The sequence below is a fragment of the Hyaena hyaena genome, unplaced genomic scaffold (assembly GCF_003009895.1).
Source record: "Hyaena hyaena isolate Hyena2069 unplaced genomic scaffold, ASM300989v1 scaffold_261, whole genome shotgun sequence".
Taxonomy (NCBI): Eukaryota; Metazoa; Chordata; class Mammalia; order Carnivora; family Hyaenidae; genus Hyaena; species Hyaena hyaena.
Window position 1 is genome coordinate 2,250,147 of NW_024080893.1, and position 21,336 is coordinate 2,271,482.

At 36.5% G+C, this 21,336-nt stretch overlaps 1 protein-coding gene across 1 annotated transcript in view; it reads left to right on the forward strand.

Annotated features, from left to right (window-relative positions):
* LOC120240752 (ankyrin repeat and sterile alpha motif domain-containing protein 1B-like) overlaps positions 1 to 21,107 on the forward strand; it is a 928,108-nt gene extending 907,001 nt beyond the window's left edge. Inside the window, exon 20 of the mRNA XM_039245581.1 lies at positions 20,751 to 21,107. Within this exon, the coding sequence (XP_039101512.1) occupies positions 20,751 to 21,107 (357 nt within the window). The remainder of the gene's footprint in view (positions 1 to 20,750) is intronic.
* Positions 21,108 to 21,336: the final 229 nt, after the last annotated feature.

The window sequence follows — 21,336 nt, forward strand, 5'->3', positions numbered from 1 at the left end:
TTGGGCTCTTTTCCACTTTTCAGCTATGATGAATAATGCTGCTAGAAATCTTCATGCACAGATTTATATATAGACATGTTTTCCATTCTCTTGGGTATGTACCTAAGAGTGAAATTGCTGGGTCATATGGTAAATCTAAGTTTAATTTGTTGAGGTGTTGCCAAACTATTTTCCAAAGAGGCTGCACCATTTCACAATCCTATCAGTAATGTATGAGGATTAAATTTCTCCACATCTTTGCCTACATGTGTTATTGTCTTTTTTTTTTTTAATTTTAGTCATCTTAATAGGTGCAAAGTGGTATTTCATTATGGTTTTGATTTCCATTTCCCTAATGACTAGTGAGATTGAGCAACTTTTCATGTCTTTATTGGCCATTTGTTTATCTTTTTTGGAGAAATAGACATTTCAAATCCTCCAGTCAATTTTTAATTGGGTCATTTGCTTTTTATTATTACAGTTTATTATATATTGTGTACAGAAGTCTCTTATCAAAATTTTATTTAAAAATATTTTCTCCATTTCCATGGATTGTCTGTTTACTTTCTTAATGACATCCTTTGAAGTACAAAAGTTTCAAATTTTGATGAAGTCTAATTAATTTATTTTTTCTGTTGTCATTCATGCTTTTGCTGTCATCTCTAAGACGCCATTGCCTAATTCAAGGTAATGAAGATTTATTTCTGTGTTTTTCTTTTTTTTTAATGTTTACTTTTTCTTGAGAGAGAGAGCATGAGTTGGGGGGAGGCAGGCAGAGTGGGAGAGGGATAGAATCTTGAAGCAGGCTTTAGGCTCTGAGCTGTCAGCATAGAGCCAGACACCAGATTCAAACTCATGAACCATGAGATCGTGACCTGAGCCAAAGTCAGATACTTAACCAACTGAGCAATGCAGGCGCCCCTCTATATGTTTCTTAAGAGTGTTATAGCATTAGGTCTTTCATTTAGGCTTACAATTTTTTTGAGTTATGTGTATCCTGTGAGATAGGGATCCAACTTTATTCTTTTGAATGTCGATATCCAGTTGTCCTGAGTCAGTTACACTTTTCCCTTCCATTGGGTTGCCTCCGCTCCTTTGTCAAAAATTAATTGGCCATTAAGATTTTACTTCTGGGCTCTTTATTCTATTCCACTGTTCTATATTTCTATCCTCTGCCAGTTCTACAGTATTTTGATTACATTAGCTTTGTCATAAGTTTTAAAATTGGGAAGTGTGAATTCTCTAACTTTGTTCTTCTTATTCAAGAGTTTTTCTAAACTCTTTGAATTTTTCATTTCTTTGTATTTCCATGTGAGTTTTATGATCAGCTAGCTAATCAATCTCTACAAATAAAGGGAGGTGAAATTTTTATAGGGATTACAATAAATTTGTTGAAAAAGTTTGGAAGTTTGTTTTTTTTTTTTAATGTTTTATTTATTTTTAGGAGAGAGAGAGAGAGACAGCGTGAGCAGGGGAGGGTCAGAGAGAGAGGGAGTCACAGACTGAAACAGGCTCCAGGCTCTGAGCTGGCAGTCAGCACAGAGCCCGAGCGGGGCTCGAACCCACGAACCGCGAGATCATGACCTAAGCGAAAGTCGGACGCTTAACCGACTAAGCCACCCAGGCGCCCCAAAAGTTTGGAAGTTTTGCCCTCTTAACAACATTGTCTTTTGATATATTACTATTTATTCAGTCCTTCTTTAATTTCTTCTGATGATGTTTTATAGTTTTTAGTGTATAAGTCTTTCATTTGTTTTAAAATGTTATTCCTAATTATTTTGTTCTTCTTGATGCTATTGTTAAAAAAATTATTTCTTAATTTCATTTCTGAGTGAGCAATTGATAATACGTGGAAATATAACTAATATCTGTATATTCATCTTATATCAGGCAATCTTGCTGAACTTGCTGGTTAGTTCTAATAATGTATGTGTGCATGTGTGTATTCCTCAGGATTTTGCGTATAGAAAATCATATAATTTGCAGAGAGATCAGTTTACTTCTTCCTTTTCAATGATGCATTTTATTTCTTTTTCTCGCCTAATTACCCTGACTAGAACCCTCTAGTAAAATGTTGAATAGTGAAGTGACAAGAGCATACATCCTTGCCTTGTTTTTGATCTTAGAGGGAAAGCATGCAAGTTTTCACCAATAAGTGTGATTTTAGCTGAACTGTTTTTGTATGTAGCTGGCCTTTGTCAGGTTGAGGAAGTTCTCTTTTTTTCTAGTCTGTCAAATTATTTCACTATGATGGAGTGTTGGACTTAGTCAAAATGATTTTTCTGAATCTAATAAAAGAATCATGTCATTTTTTTCCTTTAATCTATTAACATAATATAATAATATGACATTGGTTGAAGTTTGTATGTTGAACAATCTTGCATTCCTGGGATACATTCTACTTGCTCATGGTGTATAACCCTCTTAATATGTTGCTGGATTCAGTTTTCTTGTGTTTTCTTGAGACTTTTGTATCTGTGATCAAAAGTGATTATTGGTCTATAGTGTTCTTGTGATGCCTTTGTCTCATTTTGGTAACAGGGTAGTATTGGTCTCATAGAAATACTGTGAAAACATTCTCTCCTCTTCTGCTTTTTGGAAAAGCTTATGAAGACTGGTGTTAATTCTTTTGTAAGCATTTGGTAGAATTCACCAGTGAAGCCATTTGACCTGGGCTTTTCTTTGTAGGAAGTATTTTTATTACTTATCTAATCTTTATACTTGTTACATTCAAATATTCTATATTTTATTCAGTCCATTTCAATAGTTTGTGCCTTGCTAAAAATTTGTCCATTTTATCTAGATTGTCTAATCTGTTGGCATACAATTGTTCATAGGTTTAACTTACAATGGTTTTTATTTCTGAAAGGTCAATATCCTCTCCTTCATATCTAACTTGGTAATTTCAGTCTTCTCTATTTTTCCCTTATTCAGCCCATATAAATATTTTTCAGTTTTCTTGATATTTTCAAAGAATGAACTTTTGATTTTGTTGATTTTCTCTAGTCTATTATTCTCTGTATTTTTTTTTTCTACTTAGTATGTTTTTCTTTCTTTTATTCTTATTGCTTTGGGTTTAGTTTGCTCCTCTTTTTCTGGTATCTTAAGGGAGAAGTTTAAGTTTTTGATTTGATATGTTTCTTCATATTAGTATAGGCATTTATGGCTATGAATTTCTGTCTAATAACTATTTTAGCTATATCCCATAAGCTTTGGTATGATTTATCTTCCTTTTCACTATCTCAAAGTATTTCTAATTTCCCTTATTTTTTTCTTTGACCCATTGGTTATGAGTATACTATTTAATGTACCTATATTTTCAAATTTCCCCCAAATCCTTCTGTTGTTAATTTCTAATTTTATTCCATATGGTCAGAGAATATAATTGGCATGATTTCAATCTTTTTAAACCTATTAAGACTTGTTTTATGACCTAACATATGTCTATCATGAATAATGTCCCATTTGCACTTGGGAAGAATATGTGTTCTACTATTGTTAAGTAGCGTGTTCTATAGATGTTGTTATGTCTAGTTGGTTTGTTTTATTCAAGTCTTCTACTTCCATATTGATCTTGCTTATTATTTTTTTCATTATTGAAAATAGGATATTGAAGTTTCCAAGTATTAGTGTGGAATTATTTATTTCTCCCTTCAATTCTGCCATTTTTTGCATAGTGTATTTTAGGGCTCTGTAAAATACATGCATGTTTATAATTATTATGTCTTCATAATGGATTGATCCTTGTATCATTATAAAATTTCCTCCTTTGTCTCTAGTAACAATTTTATCCAAAAATCTGTTTTGTCTGATAGAAGAATAGCCATCCTAAGTCACTTTTGGTTAGTGCTTCCATGGTATATCTCTTTCCATTATTTTACTTTCAACTTATTTGTATCTTTCAATCTAAAGTGTACCTCCTAAAGGCAGCAAACAGTCTGATTGGTTTTTGAATCTATCCTCCCAAGGTCTGCCTTTAGTTTGGAGTGTTAAGCCCTCACATTTACTGTAATTTCTGGTACAATTGGATTTATATCTGTCATTTTGCTATTTGCCTTCTCTATGTTTCATGTCTTATGTCTTTTTGTTCCTCTGTTCCTTGATCTTTTCTGTGTGTTAAATATTTTCTAATGTACCATTTTGTTTCTCTTTTACTATATTTTTAAAATTTATGCCCTAGAAATTGCAATTAACATCTTAACTTAGAGCAATTCAGTTTGTATAAATACCAACTTACTTTCAATGATATATAAAGTATTGCACCAATTCCTGTCGTCCTCCTTTGTGTTATTGTCATATAACTTACATGTTCATAATTATAAGTCCATCAAAACAGTTTTATAATTATTCCTTTATGCAGTTGTCTTTTAAATTAGATAGAAGAAGAAAACAGTTACAAGCAAAAGATACATTTAGACTATCTTTTATTTTTATGGAATAAAATACCATTTACTGGTGCTATTTCATCATATGCAGTTAAATTACCATCTAGTGTCCTTTTATTTTATCCTGAAGGTCTCCCTTTACTATTTGCTATAGGGCATGTCTATCAGTAATGAATTCTCTCAATTTATCTGAGAATTTCTTTATTTCCCCTTTGATTTTTTGAAACATAGTTTTGCTAGGTATAAAACTTTTTGTTGACAGTGTTTTCCTTTCAGCATTTTAAATAGCTCGTTCCATTCCCTTTGAGACACTATGGTGTTTTGTGCACGCGCGCGCGCGCGTGTGTGTGTGAGAAAGAGAGTCAGCTATTATAATATCTTATTGAGGATCCCTTGAACATGGTGAATCATTCATCTCTTGCTATTTTCAAGATTCTTTTTTTTTCCTTTGGCTTTGGACAGTTTGACTATGATGTGTCAAGGTGTGGATCCTTTTGACTTTATCCTACTTGGATTTATTGAGGGTCTTGGATGTGCATATTAATCTTTTCATAAAATTTGGGAAGTTTCCAGCCATTATTTTTTTTTTCAAACATTTCTATGCTCTTTGCTCTTTTTCCTCTCTTCTGAGACTCTCGTTGTACATATGTTGGTACCCATTATGGCATTCCACAGGCTTCTGGCATTCTGTTTATTTTTCTTCATTATTTTTACCTTCTGTTTCTCAAACTCACTAATCTAAATTGACCTGCTTGCAAGTTTGCTTATTCATTCTTTTGTTAACCAGCCCTCCAGTGATATTTTCATTTCAGTTATTGATGTGATAAACTCCAGATTTTCTAGTTTGTTCTTTTTATATACAATTTCTCTTTACTGACATTCTATGTTTGATGAGACTTTATTTTCATATTTTTCTTCAATGTTTTAGACATGGTTTCCTTTAAGTATTTGAATATACTTATAATAGGTGGTTTAAAGTCCTTGTCTAGAAAGTCCAACATCCAGGGACAATTTCTATTGAAACTATTGACTGCTTCCTCCACCACCACCCCTGTGTATAGGCCATATTTTGTTCTTTATTCACATGTCTCCTAACTTTTTGTTAAACTCTACACATTTTAAGTAATATAATGTAACACTCTAGAAGCCAGATTACTCCTCAGGATTTATTGATCTATGGTGGTGTTGCTGCTGTTTATTTAGTGACTTTTCTGGATTAATTCTGGAAAATCTATATTCTCTGTCAGTGCAGCTGCAGATATCTGTACTCAGATAGCCGAGTGGCCAGCTAACGATTAGACAGATATTTCCTTAAATATCTTAAATGAATAAGTCTCACAGCCCCTGCCAAATGGCTGTGGGTGTGTATCGGGCTGTGCCTTTAATGCTCTAGCAGTCAGTTTACAACTTTGCCTTAGCTTTCACATCCTGCTTGCATAGAGCTTTAAGGCTAACCAGAGGGAAGAAATTATGGCCTTCTCAGATCTTTCCTGGGCATGTTCATAGCTCTGCACATTTGTATGGACCTCTATATCAGGAACATGTTGGAGCTTTCCAAAATCCTTTATGGATATCTTATTCTCCATTTTTTTTATAAAAATTGGTAATCCTCTGTTTAGCCCTAACTTGTATCACTACTTCTGGCAGCTGCAATGTTAAACAATTACTGTCGATTGTTTCAACAAATGTCCTGGGAATGTGGCATTTATTATAATAAACATAATAACAAATTTTGATGGGACAAATGAGTTCTGTGCAAAGTATCTGAGGAGATGATGTAAGAGCTGGGCATGACTTATTAGCTGTAATTTGCCACATAGAGAAGGAAGGCAGGAAACCAGGCAAAGACAGTGCAAAGACAGCATCCCTAGAGCCCATAAAGTATTGGGAACTGGTAATACAGGGTGACTAATGCCCAGAAAGAAGTTATGGCTGGAAAAGAAACATAAAGTAAGATGGTGAGGGACTTCGATTAAGGAAAGTCTTGGCCAAGGAGACTAAGAAGTTTGAACTTTAGTTTTTAGGTTATGGAGAATCATAGAAAGTTCTTGCAGAGAGAAATCATTCAATTATTAATTTATTCAACAAATATGTATCGTCTATTGTATGTCAAGCACTGTTTGTATACATTGAGGATGAAGTAGTGAAGAGGAAAATATTCCTGACCTCACAAAACTTATAGTCTTGGGATGGAAGAAATACAATGAGGAAAAAATATTAAATATATAATATAGATTTAGGTTGGGATGAGTACTATGAATTACAGCAACAGAACGTTGGAGACAGCTTTGGAGCCTGAAAGGTTGGAGATGACTGTGTAGGGGCAGTCACAGGAAGCCATCTCTGAGGAGGGGAGGGAAAAATCACTTAAATAAGAGCAAACCATTCAAAACTTTGAGGAGCAGCAAATCCAGGGAGGAGCAATGGCAAGTTTGAATACCCGGAGACAAGAATGGAATTGCATTTTCAAAGAAACACAAGAAAACTTGGGAGTAAAATAAGAGAGAGAGTGATAAGAAATGAAGTCTAATTAAAAAAAAAAAAAAAACCCACAAATCAGATAATGGCTTTATAGACCAGGGTAAAGAGTTTTAGTTTTACTGTAAGTAAAGGTAGGAAAGCATTGGAGGAATTTAAGCAGGGAAGTGACATGATCTGATTTACATTTTCTAAAGGTCACTGGTTGCCTGAATGAAAAATGGAGAGTAGAAGGACAAGAGCAGAAGAAAGTGGAACAATTTATCTGAGAGATTACCATGGCCTGAAAGATGTGCTTGGATTTAAGATATGTTTTAAATGTAAAGCAATAGAACTTGCTGAAGCATGTTAGGAGAAAGGAAAAAAATTAAGGCTAATTCCTAGGTTGTGAGCTTAAGCAACCAAATAAACAGTGGTGCCAATAATGGAGAAGAGGATAAGGGGCAGAAGGAAAAATGAGGGGTTTAGACTGGGGCATATTAAATTTGAGGTGTTAATTAGCTCTGTTAGTGCAATTGTCAAGTGGACACCTGGATATTTTAGTCTACTGCTTAGGAGAGAAGTCAGAACTGGGTATAAAAATTTGAGAGTATCAAGCTTAGAGATGGAAGTTAATGAGTCACTTAGGGAATGTCCACTATAATGAACAAATTTGTCATTATGAATAAAATATCAAGATTAAGTTCTATTTTAAGCATCATTTTTATGTAGCCAGAATGTAGATTTTTATTTTTCCTTTTATATTCTCCAATCTCACCATCAGTATTTTCTCCTGTTCATTATAAACCAATTAGCTTCATATCGTTACTATTAACAGTCATAGCCATTAAGTGCCTCCTCAAGGCAAACATTGGATGCAGAACTATTTAAGAAACATACTCTCTCCGTTCTTATGCAGAAAGCTTATCAGCTGTGGAGTTCTACATTATGCCATTCTGCTATAGTTCATTATTCTTAACAAAAAAGTGTCACTTGAACATAATGGAACCATATTTTGTGTGTTGTGGGTCACTTTGGTTTGGAAAATTTTTAAGCAATCACTTGTCTCCTTGTTCTGTCTGGACTTTGAATATTAATTTTTTTGCAACAGGCTGAGCATTTACATTAGCAAATAATGTACTTTGCCTTCCAACTCATTTAACTATGGAAATTAGTCTGCACTATGATTTGATAAACTGTTTGAAAATACTATCTCAGTTTAGGGGTGAGGAGAATAATTTCCCTATATGATGGAAGCTATTTAGTGAATTGATTAAGAAACAAAAGGAACCAGCCTTGATTCCGAATTCCCTTCTAAAAGCCCTGAAAGCCTTATTATAAAAAGAAGTTTTCTTCTGATGCCATCAGACATCCTTAAGATTTAGCAGGATTGCATGACCTCAAAATAAAACTATACCGATTCTCTATTTGTGTCTCTAAGGCAATGCATCTTCAGGTTGGTGGTGTATAAGAACAAGGTAAAATTGGCCTATGGGGAACAAAATAGAAAGGAAGGACAAAGGGAGGCTTGAGAGAAGTACTTGGTTTTCCCAAAGTCAAATATGCTAAAAACACTTGGAGTAACTATGCGTGTTAAAAGTAGATACCGCTTTTTTGTATAGAAGGGAATAAAAAGGGAAAGAAAAATAGAGTCCATTGAGGAAAAAAACTATATTCTTAAAACCCATTTTATCTACCTTATTGAGCACAGAAAGAAATAACAATAAAAATGACACTTCTTGGGGTTTCTGGGTGCCTCAGTCAGTTAAGCATCCAACTCCTAATTACAGATAAGATCAAGATCTCACATTTCTCGTGAATTTGAGACCCATGTTGGGCTTTGCATTATCAGTGTGGAGCCCACTCGGGATTCTCTCTCTCTCTCCCTGTCTCTCGCTCCTCCCCACTTGCACACTTCACATGTGTGCTCTCTCTCTTGCTCTCTCTCTCTCAAAAATAAATAATAATAAATGAGACTTCATTTAGACACTAGAAGGCTATTCTCTGGTAATGTGTGGAAAATAGCAACATAGAAAGATTATTGGTGCAGTTAATCTTAAAATTATGTTTCAGGCCTTTCCGTGACGCTGGGGGCTGAGTACCCCCTCAGCACTGCAGCAGTGGCTCCCTGCTTTAATTAGAGCACTGCTGCCCACTCTTCTCCTGTCCTGAGGGGAAAAATGGGAGAAATAGGGAGAATCCAGGAATACATGGTAACATCTATTATCTGGAGCCCACCATGCCCAAGTACTCAATTGTTTTTTTTACTTGTTTACTTTCAGCCCAAGTAGGAATTGAACAAGAAGGCAAAGCATAACTAACTTTTTTCTTAAAGTCATTTTTAAAAATTTTTAAATGTTTTTATTGATTTTTGAGGGAGAGAGAGAGAGAGGCAGAAAGAGAGGGAGACACAGAATCTGAAGCAGGCTCCAGGCTCAGAGCTGTCAGCACTGAGCCCAACATGGGACTCAAATTCACAAACTGTGAGATCATGACCTGAGCTAAAGTTGTACATTTAACCAACTGCCCCTATTAAAGTCATTTTTTAAAGTGTATTTACTCATTTTTAGAGAGAGTGCTCAAGCATGGGAGGGGCAGAGAGGGAGAAAGGGAGAGAGAGAATCCCGAGCAGGCTCTGTACCCCCATACATGGGGCTCAAACTCACAAACTGTTGAGATCATGACTTGAGCTGAAATCAAAAGAGTGGGACACTTAACTGACTGAACCACCCAGGTGCTCCAGCATAAACCTATTTTTAATGGATGCAAAAACAAATTACTTATTTTGTGTCTCCTAAAAATACTAAAGGCAAAGATGGACAAGGAGAGGGGAGGCATTAAAAGAAAATGCTCTGATAAACATAAGGAAAATGATGATGAAAAATGGCTCTTATTAGGAAACTAAGTGATAACTCTATAGGCTCTCTTTCCTTTCATTGTTGCAATAAAGTCCTACTTCTTCTCCCATGGTCAAAGGTATGTGGGGTTTTTGTTTTTGTTTTTATTTTTTTTCCTCTTCTCTAACTATTGATTGGAAGCTGTAAGCAGTGATGAAGTGATCAGCAACCATTTTATCATTTATCCAAAAGTGGTTTCTGCAAATTCACTCTGCATTTATACTGTTCCTCCCCTGTTCAGATAGAAAAGACTTTTTTGGATTTTGTTTTGTTTTGTTTGCATTTGTATATGAACTATAGAACAAAAGTCATTATAAACTAAACCCTTGAGAAATGTTGGGTTTGTCAACTAAAATTGTGTTATAACATGCAAACCAAAGCCTCCCTTCACACATCAGATCAACTTTTGGTATTGAAGCTCTTTGTAGGTGCTAAGGAAGGAAATTCTCAGGGAATGGACTATGATGCAATAACACTGTTATGCATGTTTCTCCAGAAATTTCTAAGAAAATTTTATTTTTACATAACAGTCCACAAATAAATCAGAATTTAAGTGTGTAAGTGTAACATTTAGGTTATGATCTCGAGAGAGGTATGTCAATTTCATTCCTTTTCTTAAGCTGTGACATATTTACACTTACCTTTCTGATGAAGTAATTAGAACCAATGTACAGGGAGCAGGGATTTATGTTGTCAAAGGAAAACCCACAATGACTAGCAAAAAACCCTTCACTAAAAAGCATATAGATTCCATTATATTCAGAAGACTAAAAGAATAAAAGTTAAAGTTATAAAAAGGGATAAGATGTGTAAACATGAAAGTTCACAAAGATACCTTTAGGGGTATGATATTATTAAGTATTAACATCACAAAATAATATTATAGAAAATTCTAAATAATGAAAAATACAGTTCTCAAGCAGAGATGCCACTTGAGGGTAGATACATCAGCACCAAGCAATTCCAGAGTAATTCTGAATGTGCAAAAGGAAAGGTCTAACTGAATCATTGTTTCTTTGTTGATGTCTTGAAGTAATAAAAATTCCAAGAGCAGAGAGCTCTCACATTTGCTTGAGGTTATAAAAGGAAAATATTTTTGTTCTGCAGATGTCTTTCCTTTCAGATCCATTCTGATAGGTATAGAAATTTGGTTCAGGCTGTGGAATTTGTTAAAATCTGGGACTTTCACAAACCATAAGAGACTCTTAAATACAGAGAACAAGCAGGGTTGCTGAAGAGGTGTTGGGTGGGGGGATGGGCTACATGGGTGATGGGCATTACAGAGGGCACTTGGTGGCGTGAGCACTGGGTGTTATATGTATGGGATGAATCACTAAATTCTATTCCTTAAATCATTATTACACTCTATGTTAACTAACTTGGATTTAAATTTTTAAAAAAAGAAATTGAAATAAAATCTGAGATGTTAAGCTCACCGAAAGGAAGGTTCTATACTAAATGTCAAAAAATTCCTTCAAATTAATTCTCATAGTTAACATCTTTATATATGGAAATACTCTTCATTTATAATCACTTTCCTCAAATTAATATCTTCAGTGAACATATCCATTAAATAGATTCAACCAAAGCAGACCAAAGCAGGTAAATAAATGACTGCCATCTAGTGACTCTTAATTCACCCCCACCCTCTCTGCTTTCTGGGTCAGAGGGTAGAAAAGGTAGGCACAGTACAATGGGAGTCAGGTGATGTTCCTTTTGGAATGAAAAAGCCCCTAAATGTCAAACATTTGCTTTAAAGCCTCATTTAGAACACAGTGAAAACCAATAGAGTCTATAGAAAACACAGTGAGCTGCTTGAAGGGGCAGTATAACATTACAATAGGACTATTAAGATGAATCCCAGGTGGGAAAACAGAGGCAAATGCAAAGAGGAAAATCATAGAATACACTCAAGTTAGCTGAGATAATTCCTCTCAGGTTGTACCTTACAAAGAGCACTATAGGCCTCCCTCATCAGGTAACTTTGCAATTCTATTAGACCTTGAGTCTGTTGAGGACAGGAACTATATCATCTTGGGATTTAGGGGTGCATAATGGCATATGGTATAAGCTCTGCCATGAGCTAAGGGCTCCTTAAATGTTTGTTGAGTAAATAGAAACCATAAGGGGAGAGAAGAAATAAGGAAAGAAGGAAGGAGGCAGCGGAAAAGACAAATTTAAAAAGGAAAGAAAACGGGAAGAATGGATGGCAGGGGGAGGAAGAAAGAAATACATTTAACAAGACCTAGTAATTATTTTTTTTGTCTCCCTGGAATAGCCAAGGATATTATATAAATGTACTAGATCTTGTTTGAAAATTGAAGTTTGTAATAACTTACTGCCATCCACAGCTTCCACCAGGGATGAAATTGCTCTCTAACTCTTGTGGAATTTAATTTACTTAGCACTTAGTAAAGCAGCGGACTTTCAGGTTTAAGGTATGCATTGAGATCGATGGTCTGAAGATACACCTCTAAGGAGAGTTCACTGCCAAGTGAGCCAACTGTTTCTGGCTGCAAGCAGCTGATAAGCTAAGTGTTCCGTGTGTTTAGTAAAACTCACAGCTTTTTGGAGCAGACACATCCCCATACTCACCCTCAAACAACAGCCCTAATAGCCCGCAGAGTTTTATCCAGATCTAGAAACCAGCCTTTGAAACATATCTGAAAGCACTTTCTTCAAACAATCTGAGTGATCTGTGTGGTTTCAGTCCTCTGTCCTTCAAGATGTGATATTTGTAGGGGAGCTAAAACAGAGTAGGCAGACACTGGCAGACACTGGCATGATATATTTACTATGTTATCGGGTATGTATCATAGTCCGAGTTTCATTCATCTAGTACTTGGGCCAAGTTAGTGCATATGTAAAAAAAAAAAAATATTATAAGGAGGAGCACCTGGGTAGCTCAGCTGGTTAAACGTCTGACTCTTCGTTTCAGCTCAGATCATGATCTCACAGTTTTGGGAGTTCTAGCCCTACATCTGGCTCTGTACTGCGTGGTGCTGAGCCTGATTGGGATTCTCTCTCTCTACCTCTGTCCCTCTCCTTCCCTGCTTACACAGTCTCTGCCTCTGTCAAAATAAATAAACTTATCATATATATAGAAATCACAGACAACAGAGCATCAAATAGGAAGAAACAGACTTAATATAAGCAAAAGTTTGATTAGAAGCAAAGCAGATGTTATGAAATCTCTATCCCTATCCCTGAGGATCCTGTGAAAACCGAACCCATTCAATAAGTTTGGACTGCTTTGATAAGTTTACATATATTGACTTGAAGCCCAGGGATCAGAGTTTATAGAACCAAGTTTAAATCAGGCTCTACTATGGATTAGCTATATGACCTTGAAAGAGTTCCTTGGCTCCCTGAGATTTAGTCACCTCAACTATAAAGTGGTAGTAATAATAGAAATATAATCTTTTGGGACACCTGGATGGCTCAGTCAGTTGAGTGTCTGACTCTTGATTTCAGCTCAGGTCATGATCCCAGAGTTGCGGGATCAAGCCCTATGTTGCACTCTGAGCTGAGCCTAAAACCCGCTTAAGATTCTCTCTCCCTCTCTCTCTCTCTCCACCCCCATCTGACCCTTCCCTGCTCTCTCTCTCTCAAAAAAGAAAAAGAAATATAATTTTCAATCCACTCAATAACAACTATTTGGTTGCACATATTTAAAAAGCATCTCACTATGTAAACCATAAACAGAAGAGCTTGGTTTTGATCACCATATATCTTCAGTGCCTAGAATAGTGTCTGGTGCATGGGAAGTCTTCAAAAAATATTGCTGAATGACATTATATAATATAGTAGGGAAAGCAGGCTTTCTTGGTTTGAAACCCACCCCTTCTGCTTAGCTGCATGACCTCAAAGCAAATTACCCCACCTCTCTGTGCCACAGTTTTCTCATCTGGGAAATGGGATGCTGATAATAGAATCTACTTCACTGAGTTGTGTGACAATTAAATAAGACACCATATATTAAGTACTTAGAATAGTGTCTGGCACTGTGATCAAAAATTCTAGTTGCTTTTGGGGAGCTTGGGTGTCTTAGTTGGTTAAGCATCCGACTTAGGCTCAGGTCATGATCCTATGGTTCATGGGTTAGAGCCACGTGTTGGGCTCTGTGCTGACAGCTAGCTCAGAGCCTGGAGCCTGCTTTGGATTCTGTATCTCCCCCTCTCTCTGACCCTCCCCTGCTCATGCTGCCTCTCTCAGTCTCTCTCAGAAATAAATAAAAACATTAATTTTTTAAAAATTCTAGTTGCCTTAAGAATATTAATAGCTATTATTATTAGTTATGGCTTCTAACCTCAATGAGTTTGCCTACTGGAAGATCAAACTAGTAGGAAAACTGTCAGTTACAATACAGATATAAGCACAATAACAGGTGACTGTGGATTTTTAAGCTGGTGCTTCACAACACAATTTGTGGAATCAGTTACTACTCCTTAGAGGAACTGGCATATGCATCCTACAGTGTTTCTAAAACTAAATCCATTCACCTAATGGAAAAGAAACCTATATATGGTCATCAGAAATCATTCTCTGATACAATTTCCAGGTGAATCATAGGACATGTATACCAGTGTTGTTCTCCTTCTCTTCTTGTGATTCTTACATTATGATGTCAGGTAGGGTGGAGAAGACCTGCTTGGTAAGATGCCCTTATTCCTCTACAGACCAAGCTCTAATAAAGAGGCTTCAAATTGTGTTCCAGCAAACCCTGGGATTCTTCAGATATCACCTGGGCACAACCCCCTCTAAATCTTAGGAAACCCGGATTAAGAAAGGCTCTCCAGAACCACCAACCCCAACTTTCCATAGATCTAGAAATTTGTGTATGATTTCTTTGAAAAACATCACTCCACTGTGAAAGTTAATAATAATTCTTAAAAGTTTAAAATTCCTTGCCTTAGAGATTTTTCTAAGAAACCCTTATCAGAAAGAACAAGATTCCTTGCTCCCTGGAAAGGCAAATGTTTGGTAAAAGGAAATTTTGAAAGACTTCTAAACAGGGAGTTTTCTCCCTGGCATATTTCCCAGCCTACCATGGAGAATCAAGCAAGATATGTCTGTTTAATGCAATATTGTAGGAAACATGGTTCAGTGAATAAAATGTCAAATTTGCTGAACAGTGAAGTATTACAAATCCTCTTGAAGTATTGATTCATGATCTTTTACTTGGTTTCAAAGTGGATCAGATATTCCAGAAAGTAAACATAAATTCACATAAACAAATTATAGTTACAATTCCATCTATATTAAGAAAAAGACATAGGTCAATCCACTGAGTCTATTCCATTTGTAATCATTTTGCAGGTCCAGGCTATTATTTAAATCTTTGAAAGTCTGGAGAGTCATTAAGTGATAAAGGGTAACAAGAGTTTCCAACTTCATCTCTCTACAACAGCAAAATATAAAAACAAAAAACAAATCAAATATATTTTAAAAGCTTGTCAAATTTAAATAGCTATATCATAAACATAGAAATACATTCTGTCAATAAAAAGCATTTAATGAAAATACAGTATTTCCATTGCTTTTTAATGTCATTTACTAATACTTAGGTTAGAACTATTATCCTTCAGATTATTCTAATAATTCAAGCATGTGTAAGGAAAGAGAAATAGCACATGTTAGATGGGTACTATATACTGGGCATTTAACATAGAGTTGAATGCTTAGTATACACATTTGGTGAATTGATGAATAAATCCTTACCATAATCCAGCTCTTTTTTTTTTTTTTTTTTTTTACAGTTGAGGAAACAGGTTAAGGGAGATTACCCAAAATTTCAGATCTAATAAGAGCCAGGATTGAAATTCAGTTTGTCTTCTGAGATGCCCATATTCTAGCCAATATATCAGAGTAATTAGTACAATAATTATTGTGTTACCCATTTGTTGTGGGTTGGATTGTGTTCCCCCAAATTTCTATGTTGAAGCCCTAACCTCTAGTGCCTCAGAATGTGATGTTATTTGGACATAGGATCTTTACAGATGTAATTGAGTTAAAACGAGGTAACTGGGATGGGCCCTACTCAAATATGACTAGAGTCCTTAGAAGAAGGGGAAAAGCACAGAGGGAAAATACCATGTGAAGACAAAGGCAGAGGTCAGGGTGACACTTCTACAAACCAAGGAATGCCAAAGATTACCACCAAACCATCAGAAGCTAGGCAGAAGTGTGGTGCAGATTTTCAGTCACAGCCATCAGGAGAAACCAATTCTGCCAACACATCATCTTGGACTATAGCCTCCAGAATTGTGAGACAATGAGTTTCTGTTGTGTAAACCACCCAACTGGTGGCATTTTGCTTGAGAGCCCAAGCAAACTAATACACCATTACTTTGAGAGAATTGGGTATTGAGCTGGTGGACTTTCCCCAATTTCTGAAGTTTCCCATTGTTGAAATGGAAAGTCCATAGTGTGGTCACTCCTGAGAGTGTTCCCCTACCTTTTACTCTCCTCTTGAACTTGCTATTATTTTAAATACATTCACAATTACATATTTTTAAAAATATAGACAACTACATCACACTTTGAAAAAGACCCTCAGCCCTGTATTTATTGCAGCATTACTTACAATAGCCAAGATACAGAAGCCACCCAAGTGTCTGTCAATAGATGAATGGATAAAGAAGATGCGATGTGTGTGTGTGTGTGTGTTTACATATATAATGGAATATTGCTCAGCCATAAAAAAGATGAGATCTTGTCATTTGCAACAACATAGATGGACCTAGAGGGAATAATGCTAAGTGAAATAAGTCAGAAGAGAAAGTACATACCATATGATTTCATTTACATGCGGAAACTAAAAAAGAAAACAAATAAAAAACCAGATTCTTAAATACAGAGAACAAACAGGTGGTTGTCAGAGGGGAGGTGGGTAGAGGAGATAAGTGAAATAGATAAAGGGGATTAAGAGGTATAAACTCCCAGTTATGGAAATGAAAGATGCAACATAGGGAATATAGTCAATAGTTTTGTAATAAGACTGTGCAATGACAGATGGTAGCTACATTTGTGGTAAGCACAGCATAATGTGTAGACGTGTTGAGTCACTAAGTTGTATGCCTGAAACATCGTGTGTCAACTATACTTCAATAAACAAGAAAGAAAAAAAGACCCTGGGAAAATATAAGTTAAAGTTGCCTTGGGTACTAAAATAAGTACAAACTAGAAAAAAAAGAAAAATTTCTCCCAAATGACAGTGTTCTTTTTGAAAGAAATTGAATTAGATAGTTTTGAAAGACAGACAATTGAAAAGTGGGTGTTGGCGTCCAGGAGGTACAGTGTGTATAAATGTCCCATTATAAATCAGTACTGGTGCAGCTTAAGAATAGAGGGCTTCTGACTCTTTGTAAGAGTCAAAGTAAGTTGAATTATTCTTACTCGGTAGGTTCTGTACAGAGCACACAAATAATGACATCCCCATCCTGGATCCTGTACCCTCCCTCATATGTTTAAATGGGTCTGTGTGTGCCCAATTCATTGCATTGGTTATTGAAATTCATTGATGGTTGCCTCTGCTAGAGAACAAGCATTAACACAACTGAGATCTTTCTGGAATAAGATGACACAATTCTATTTTTTTAGTTTAAAATTTTTCCTTCATAAAGACTCAAGTACACCAAAATAAATCCTAAATGAGCAAAAGAGTTAAATGCAAAAACAAAAACTCTTTTTTGAAACTAAGAGAAAAAAACAGAGCCAAGTATTTTCTTGATCTTTTTAATAAATTTTTTAATGTTTTATTTATTTTTGAGAGAGAGAGACAGCATGAGCAGGGGAGGGTCAGAGAGAGGGAGTCACAGAATCCAAAGACAGGCTCCAGGCTCTGATCCAGCTGTCAGCACAGAGCCTGACACGGGGCTCAAACCCACAAACCATGAGATCATGACCTGAGCCAAAGTCAGAGGCTTAACCAACTGAGCCACCCAGGTGCCCCAGTATTTTCTTGATCTAGAAAGGAGAAAAGTATTTTCTCAGCAGAAAGAAAGAAAGATGACTGTATTTGAAAAACATAAAACTTCGTCACCTCAAATAAAAATTAAAAGGCAAACAGCAAAGTATGGGGAAACATTTGCAAAATATGTCAGTGAGCATTGGTCAATAAGGAAAACATAAATGTTCTAATAGACAAAATGAACAAAAGACATGAACAAGTTCAATTCACAAAAGAAGAAATAATAATGCCCCATAACATATGAAAAATATGCAAAGAATTGAGAAAATAAAAAATTTTAATGGTTAATTGACCAAGACTCAGTGTTGGTAGAATGTGCTAAAATAAAGCCTTTCGTTTATCACTGAAAGGAATGGGAAACTGTTTCTGTGGAAAAGGATTCATACTGTCACAGGAGTTTTTAAATGTGTATAGCCTTTGATCCGAGAACATATTAAAGGAAATGATCAGATATGTTACAATTGTTGATGCACAAGGATATTCTTCATAGGATTCATTGTAATACAGAAAAATTGAAAATGATCTAACATTAGGGGGATGGTTTAGTAAATTGTGGTACATATATCACAGTACACTCTCTTTCAATGCATCCTCTTCCTGGTACCAGTTAGCTTCCTCACACACTACTGGGTGTTCTACGTGCCTTGCAGCTTCTGTTTACTCAGAGCCTATTTATGTAGGACTTCTGCTTGCCCCTGGTCCCACCCGGCCTCCTTCTACTCTACTTTAGACTCCTTCTTGATCACCTTCTCAGTTTCTGTCCCTATAACTCAATCTCTGACTTCTTTCTCTGCCTCCAAATGTAAATTCCTAAGGGAGAGATTCTCACTCACCTAGTCAATTTACAGCCTTCTCTGTAAGAGGGAAGGAAAGCAGCACAGAGGAGCAGTGGTAGTATCACCTAGCCCAGAAAAAGGCTGCCCCGTCAGGAAAGAGTCCTTTGTGAAGGGACCATAAACAGGGCCAGTACCACGTTAGCCCATTTAGTTTCACTGCCTGTGTGGACTCACACCAAACTAACATCACACTGAACTCAAATGGCTACTCTGCTTGTTTTCTTTCTTCATTTTACTTAGAGGGGAAGGGACCATGAGTTGTTCAATTTGGTAATCCCAGCACAATGCTGGGGCCTGGCACTCAGTAAGTGTTTGTTGATGATTGAGTTGTTACAAGAATTAATGGAAATAATGAGGGTCAAGCACCTAGTGTGATGCCTGGCATGAGGTAGCCGCTCAACAAATGCTCATTCTCTCCCTTCTCCCGTCCTCATTCTCCCAAATCTCATGTGTCTTTTGTTCATGCAGGATTTGCTTCACTAACTGGTCCCCAGACAAGAGCTACTCACTAATCTCAGAGCTGGAAGACATTTATGTTACCATGAGATTCATTAACTGGGATAAATATCTCTTCATTCTGAACGCTTAGAGTAGTTCAGCTGATACCAAATAGAAAACAAAACAAAAGCCTCTCAAACCTGTGATCTTACCTTTTGTATTAATTTGACTGGGTTTTTTTGTTTTTTTTGTTTTGTTTTGTTTTGTTTTGTTTTGTTTTTACTGTCTTCATGCATATGTGGGCTAAGCAGAGATAGACAGATGGGCTAAATTACTGACCACCAGACAGTGATGTACCATCTACTTTCCTTTAACTGAGACTGAGTCAGTGAAACTTTGGTGTGGTTTGCAGGAGCATAAAGTGTGAGGTAAGAACCCTGCCATTTACGAGTATAACATTGGAGAGATTGAGCCCCTGAGATCCAGTCTTGCCACGTGTTAAGCATGTGACATTGAGAAAGTGCTTAAGCTCCCTATACATCAGTTCCTCCATCTGTAAAATGGCAATAATAATAGTTGAATCTTAGGGTTGTTTTAAGGATTAAGTAAATAAGCATTTGCCAATACCTGTTATATAATAAGGACATATAAATATTTGCTATTATTATTGAAGACTTGATATGTACAAACATTTTCACAAGAATACTCTTAATCTTTATAACAACACTGAGACACATCATCCTGTGATGAAGAAACTAAACTGAGGTCCAGAGAGATTAAGAGTATCTGTGCTATGCTAGCTGAGTGAGTTTCACCAAGAACTATGTTCAACTACCATGTACTGGTAAGGCTTTGCTGGCCATTGATGGCCTATGCTGTTTATATTTTGTTAAATATTTGTAATATTATCCAGTGGCCCTCATTAATTTTTCATGCCCAATGTCACACTGTAATTCCATTCTGGAAAGAAAACACTGTACCAGACCTATTGGCCCAACAGTGTCCAAACATATTTGACCTCTTTCAGAATGTTTCTTTGTGACTATATTCACACTATATACTCTGTAGCAGTTTGAATTCATTTCTTCCTCCGTGGAGTATGTTGGATAGATCGCTGCCTCCTGCCACCTCTTTTTATTGCCTCTCCTTAAATGTGGCTGTCAGAGTGGAGAGCAGCTCTTCATGGTGTGGAAAAGTGCTCAGCATCAAGCTGATTTAATTGCCATGTTCTTTTGGATCAGCCCACTGAGGTATTTGTATATTCCACTGTGACATCATCATGACTTATGTTAGCTGACTGTCTACTCTAAACCTTGGATTGCTCCCTGTGGCTCAGTGGCTCAGCAGTGAATCATTCTTTTTTCCTACATATTATGACTATAACTTTCATTACTTCCTGAATAATGGAAGAATCATGCACAGGGTTTTCCTCTGGGAGGAAATCAGAACACTTAGCAGACATATCAATAATTGTCCAGCCATGACTTACCCAGGCTAAGTGATGATACAGGGGATGTTAAGTAGGAAAGCAGAAAGGATGAGACCTAAGACATGCTGAGAGAACTCCAGAGATCTCCTTCCCTCTCAGCACAGTGTTAGTCAATGCATCTGACGGACAGAAGTTGCATCACGATGTCGTGGCTGAGAGTTAGATGGGGAGGTAAGAAAGCTGGATGTAGGTTCTGCCAGTTTAACGCTGTGTGCTCCTGGAAAGTTACTTACCCTCACTGGGATTCAGGTTTTTTTTTCCCATTGGAAAAATTAAGTCCCTCATTTATTCATCAAGGGAGTAAGAGTAGATGGAGAGAAGGAACAGTCCAAGGACTGTACCTTGAGCCATCCAATATTTAGAGGACAAAGGTATGAGGAGGAATTAGGGGAGGCAGAGAAAGAAGGGCTAGAGAAGTGGAAGGAAAACCAGGAAAGTATGTTCTTGAAAATCAAGGAGGGGGGACTCAGGTCAGTCCTGGAAACTGGATTTAGCAGCGTGGAGGCCACTGGTCATCTTGACATGTCAGTGGCTGTGACACCTGATTGGAAACAAGTTAGTGAGAGAATTGGAGACCACAAGTACAGACTTGAGGAGTTTTCCTGTAAAGGGGGACAAAACTGGATTGGAGTAAAATGTGATATTTCATCTTAAATGCCTTGAAAGATGAGGTGGATGATATAAATACATGAAGTGGTACATTTTGATAGGATATAGTGCAGAAGGTGGAGAAATAAAGAGGAAATGTCCTGCCTAAAGGTATTCTAGTAAAAATAGAAACAAATAGTAATAAGTGTCAAATAAAACTTATCTTGAGGCCACCAGTTTGGAATGCCTGGACTAAATGATCTCCAAGGGCCCTTCCAGTCTAGAGTTCTACAAA